Source organism: Leptonychotes weddellii, chromosome 4 (genome assembly GCF_054177405.1).
Source record: "Leptonychotes weddellii isolate Sample4059 chromosome 4, ASM5417740v2, whole genome shotgun sequence".
Lineage (NCBI taxonomy): Eukaryota > Metazoa > Chordata > Mammalia > Carnivora > Phocidae > Leptonychotes > Leptonychotes weddellii.
In genome coordinates this window covers 25,619,941-25,625,541 of record NC_138372.1, presented here as the reverse complement: position 1 = coordinate 25,625,541, position 5,601 = coordinate 25,619,941, and the positions used below count along the sequence as shown (strand labels likewise).

At 54.1% G+C, this 5,601-nt stretch overlaps 1 protein-coding gene across 1 annotated transcript; it reads left to right on the top strand.

Moving 5' to 3' along the window:
• The first annotated feature begins 1,171 nt into the window (after window positions 1-1,171).
• LSM10 (LSM10, U7 small nuclear RNA associated) lies at window positions 1,172-4,223 on the top strand. Its single transcript, XM_006736536.3, has 2 exons — window positions 1,172-1,455; window positions 3,122-4,223. Exon 2 carries the CDS (start codon window positions 3,145-3,147, stop codon window positions 3,514-3,516), a length of 372 nt encoding a protein of 123 aa, XP_006736599.1. The 5' UTR covers window positions 1,172-1,455; window positions 3,122-3,144; the 3' UTR covers window positions 3,517-4,223.
• Window positions 4,224-5,601: the final 1,378 nt, after the last annotated feature.

The window sequence follows — 5,601 nt, the reverse complement described above, 5'->3', positions numbered from 1 at the left end:
GAAGAGACCAACTGTGATCTTTGGGAAAAGGGGAAGGCTTCTGGGGGAGCTGGAAATCAATGAATGAGAGAGTGAAGGAATGAAACAAGCCTACCTCCTATAGAACCAGGTGCTTTCATGTATGAATGGAGGTCAGTTCTCTGAAATAGATATTACCTTGTTTTTTTCTAACAGGGAAATTGAGGCTTTTACCATGGCTATAGAGTGACCTTTGAAAAATGTAAATCAGATCACGTCACACACTCCCCTTTAATAGCCCATCATTGCACTTCTAGTAATACATGAGGAAACCTGGGCACAAAGAGGATGATTCACTTGTGGAAAGTCAGTTAGCAGGGAGCCGATTTGAAGCTAGGCACTGCCTCCAAACCCCTTACCTTGGCTTACAAAGCCGCAAGTGCTCGGGCTCTTGCCTCCCTCTCCCACCTCTTGGCATACGACTGTCCTGTCTTACTGCCTTCTCCGTTTTTCCAAATTGGCAAGCACATTTCCACCAGGTCCTTGGCACAAACAGTTCCCTCTAATTGCAGTGCTCTTCCCCTAGTTTTCACAAGTTGGTTTTATGTCATTGATCTCCACTCAGATGTCACCTTCTCAGGACATCCCTGATCGTTCAATAAAAAGCCACCCAGTCACTATCACATCACCCTATTTTAATTCTCTGAAGGGCTTTTATCATTTTCTTGTTTTTTTTTTAAAGATTTTATTTATTTATTTGAGAGAGAGACAGCGAGAGAGGGAACACAAGCAGGGGGAGTGGGAGAGGGAGAGGGAGAAACAAGCTTCCCGCTGAGCAGGGAGCCCGATGTGGGGCTCGATCCAAGGACCCTGGGATCATGACCTGAGCCGAAGGCAGTCGCTTAACCGACTGAGCCACCCAGGCGCCCCTCTTGTTTGTTTTCTTATGGACGTCCGCCCCCAAGTAGATTTACGGGTCACCAGATCAGGGAGCTCGTCTCCTTGGTCACTGATGTGTGTCCAGAGCCGGGGAGGCGGCCTGACGCACGGTGGAGGTTCAATGAGTATTTGTTGAAAGAATGAATGGCTCTAGTGAAAGAGACACCCCGCGACGCAGGCCCGGAGTCGCCGGAGTGCGAGTGCGAGCCCGCGGCCCGCGGCCCGCCAGGCATTCTGGGGGTTGTAGTTCCGGGCGCGTCCGCGGTGGCGCGGGCCTGCGTCGGCCGCGCTCTCTATGGTCGGGGAGGACAGAGTGGCCCAGCTGTTGCCGTGGCTTCTTGGTCCCGCCGCGGGAGGGAGGCCGCTCGGCCAGGCGCCCGCTAGCTTCGGCGGCGGGGTGGACCGGGAAGCGGAAGGAATCCGGTGCGGTGGGTCCCAGAGCCTGGGGCGGAGCGCGGGGGCGCCCGGAACCCCGGAGAGCCGCGGGGAGCGGGGGAAGCGCTTCCTTCCCGATTTGCGGAGTAGAGCCCGTCTCCCCACGCCCACCCCCACTGCTCCGTGAGTAAAGGGTCGTCACCATCCCCATTTTCCCGCTGGGCTAACAGGCTTGAAGAAGCTAAGCGGCTTGCTCGAGGTCGCTCTCCTCGGAAGTGGCAGAGCCCGTCCTAGAGCCCGGGACTGCTCCTTTGCAGTCCCTCCGGGCAGCCCTTATCCTCGCCGGGGCGCATTCTGGTGAAGCCTGGGTGGGGTCCTTACACTCCTCCGGCCCGACGACCCCATCGGTGGTGTGGTCCGGCTTGCTACACTGAATGCCACCCTGCACAGCCCGGGTAGGGGTTGAGTGAGGTCTTAGGGGGGAAAGTTCCACCACCTTCCACTGAGAGTCTGAAAAGAGGGGCTAGATAAGAGAGTTACATTAATACAGCATCAAGACGTGATGAAAGCAAAGTACATTCCGTGTGGGCAGATTCTGTTAGCCTCGTTTAGCCTCTGGTTTAATAGATGTGGAAACAGGTTCAGAGACATTAAGTAACTGTCCTAGGTTTACAGTTTGTGGGTGGAGTGAGGATTCCAACCTATTTTTCTCTGCCTTCAAAACCTATGTGTTTTATATGCTGCCATGTTGCGGTTTTTTGTTTTTGTTTTTTTCCAATTTACCAAAATTTCTACTTCCATGGTGGCTGCATGGTGTAGACCAGTCACTCCGGGAGCATGGGCTCCAGACCAGCAATATCAGTGTTAACTGAAAACATGTTAGAAATTACATTACTGGGCACCACCTCAGACCTAGTAAGTTTGAAACTGAGAGGGGAGCCCAGCATTCTGCAATTTAACATGTCCTCAGATGACTCCGATACACACTAACATTTGAGAACTACTGGTGATTGATATAGGGGTCATGATAAAGTGCAGATTCTTTCAGTCAGTCTGGGGAGAGACCAGAGATTCTGCATTCTTTTTCTTTTTTTTTTTTTAAGATTTATTTTTTATTTGAGAGCGAGAGAGAGCACAAGCAGCGGGAGGGACAGAGGGAGAGGGAGAAGCAGGCTCCCGGCTGAGCAAGGAGCCCGACCTGGGACTTGATCCCAGGACGCTGGGATCATGACCTGAGCCGAAGGCTGACTTAACCAACTGAGCCACCTAAGCGCCCGGGCTTCTGCATTCCTAGCCAGTGCCTGGGTGATGCTGAAAGTGCTGGTCCACAGCCTGGCAAGGGTGTAAACTACACTTTAGAGCAGCGGTTCTCAAACTTGGACGCACATCAGAATTACTTGTGGAGCTTTTAAAAATTGGATACCCGGGCCCCACCCCTGACCAAATGAATCAGACCCTCTGGGGGCGGTGGCAGCCGGTAAAAACTCACCAGGTGATTCTGCCTTGCAGTGAGGGTTCAGAAGTAGCGGTGTGAGGTTGGGAGTCAGGCAGTGATAGATTTGAATCCCAGCACCTCCACGTATCAGCTATGTGACCTTGGGCAAGTCACATCTCTCGCTCATATTTTATTTACAAAATGAGTGTAAGTAATTCTTCGCTTGCCTGGTAGCGTGAAGATTCTGTGAGACGTGTGCACGAAGCACCTGGCACCAAAGGGTGTTCCTTAGACACAGAGATTGGGGAGCCAGGCCGACTTGGAGAGGTCTGTGCTAGAGCCTGGTAGAGGTGAGTTGGCAGTTGCAGCCCCTAGCTTGCCACAGCTCCCGTCTGTGTGCTTCTCCCCCCACAGCCAGCAGTCTTCGGTGTGGAAGAATGGCAGTGAGCCACTCGGTGAAGGAGCGGACCATCTCTGAGAACAGCCTGATTATCCTGCTGCAGGGCCTCCAGGGCCAGGTAACCACCGTGGACCTGCGGGATGAGAGCGTGGCCCGCGGACGCATAGACAATGTGGATGCTTTCATGAACATCCGCCTGGCCAACGTCACCTACACAGACCGCTGGGGGCATCAGGTCGAGCTGGATGACCTCTTCGTGACGGGCCGTAATGTCCGCTATGTCCACATCCCAGATGATGTGAACATCACAGCGACCATTGAGCAGCAGCTGCAGGTCATCCACCGGGTGCGCAACTTCGGCAGCAAGGGCCAAGGCCGGCGGGAATTTCCCTCCAAAAAGTATAAATGAGCCTTTCCCTCGGCCAGCTCCAGTCCCCACTCAGGTTCCTCCAGAGTTCTACTGAGCCAACCGCCTGCTCCCCTCCCTGCCCAGAGCCCGGAAAGAGAGCGGGGCCGGCCCAGTCACAGCTGCCTTTCACAGGGTCCCGTCTCCTAGACTCACTCTGGGATCCTACTTACCTGTCTGTGGCCTTGATCATTTACATCGGAATCTGATTTACTGATTTAGGGAATCTGCCAAATCGTTTTCAGCCCTCTCCCAGCGAGGGTTCTCGTGTGTACTCAGCCTGAGCCACCCCTGAGCGTTCCGGTTTCTCACAGTTGTGTTTGCTTTCTCAGAAAACTTGGATACAAACAAGTCCGTGCCTCATGCTTTCCCTGATGTGTGCTGGGCTCCGTGTGGGTCCTACGTCATAGGGCAGTGGTGCTTAAACTTGGCAGCACATTGCCATCACCTGTCCCACCATCAGCTATTCAGATTTCATTGGTATTGGGTGTAGCCTGGACACTGGGATTCTTTTTAAGTTTCTCAGGTGAGGGTCGCCTGGGGGGCTCAGTTGGTTAAGTGTCTGCCTTCGGCTTCGGTCATGATCCCAGGGTCCTGAGATCGAGCCTCGAGTCGGGCTCCCTGCTCAGCGGGGAGCCTGCTTCTCCATCTCCCTCTGCTGCTCCCCCTGCTCCTTCTCTCTCTCTCTCTCTCAAATAAATAAATAAAATCTTTAAAAAAAAAGTTTCTCAAAAAATAAAAAAATAAAAAAAAAGTTTCTCAGGTGATACTAATAAGCAGCAAAGTTTGAGAATTGTAGGTGAGTGCTTCAGTCTGGCCAGATGGAAAGTGGCTTTTCTGTTCAGATTCCCTGTTGAAGAGGCTGTTCGTCTCCTTGCTCTTCCCTGAGGTAGGGAGGTTGAGGTAATCCTGGGTGCTCCCCTCGAGTGTGGGAGCTCATCCAACAGCAAGAAATCAGGCTCCGATTCTGAGAAGTTTGGGGGTCCTCAGGAAGAAGTGGCTCTCTTTGTCATAGCTGCCTTGCAGCCATACCAGCCCTGCCACGGGCAAGCAACCATCTCAATAAAAGCAGCTGTGTCCTCATCAAACATCCACAGAGCAGCTGCCGTGTGCCAGGCCTTCTGCTGAGCACACACTGTCGAATTAGATTGGGTCCCTTCCGGAGCGGGCCTTACGGTCTAGTGGGGGAGGTGGTCAAGAACCACGAGCGGAAATCCAGCCTGAGGACTGCCGCACCCGAGTCTCAAGTAAGGCAGGGGCCTTTGACCTTCGGATGCTTTCACTTCTCCAGGGGGACTTGAGTGCCCACTTGGGCGCTAGCAGCCCAAGGCACCGCGTTCACCTTCCCTCCCAGTCTTTGTCAAAGTGTTGTCCTTGACCCACCTCATCAGAACCCACCGGGACGTGTCTGGAAAAGCCGCTTTGCTGGCTCCCCCTTCCCCGATGTGAACCAGAATCCAGAACCCAGGAATCTGCATCATTAACACCCACACACCCACCCACCATGATTCTTTGGAATACTGTTTATTTCATCGCCTAGAGGTCCCAGAAGTCCCTGAGACTTGACCTCCGCCTTCAGGAGAGAACAGTGGGTTCTAGCAGGGAGACGACAACTCTGAGTTTCCAGGCCCCTCTGACAGCCCCAGGTGAGGGGAGCGGCACCACAAGGTACCTGCCGCGCTCGGAGGAACCAGAGGGCAGACACAGAAGGGAGGGCCTCGCTGTGGGGATGTCGTGGGGATGTCGGCGTGCTTGCAGTAAGCGGGGAGGGCCGCCCCGTCCGGAGGGATGAATGCGGGGAGTCCCACAGCAGCCTCTTTGCAGATGTCTCCCACATGTCTGCAGATGTTTCCAAACGTGAAGAGGGCTTATGCTGGGAGTTTGGCCTGGAGATGGAGGAGAGATCCCGCGCTTTTAAGTGGTGTTCCAGCACTTCTGTGGCCTCAGCAGAGCAAGGGAGAGCCCCCAGGCCGGGGAGGGGAGCCCTCAGGCTAGCACGGACTGCTCAGACCCAAGCACGTGTCCTCATTCCGGAAACATCGGAAGCATCGCGCGCCAGACCCCGCAGGCCCACTGTCATCCCTACGT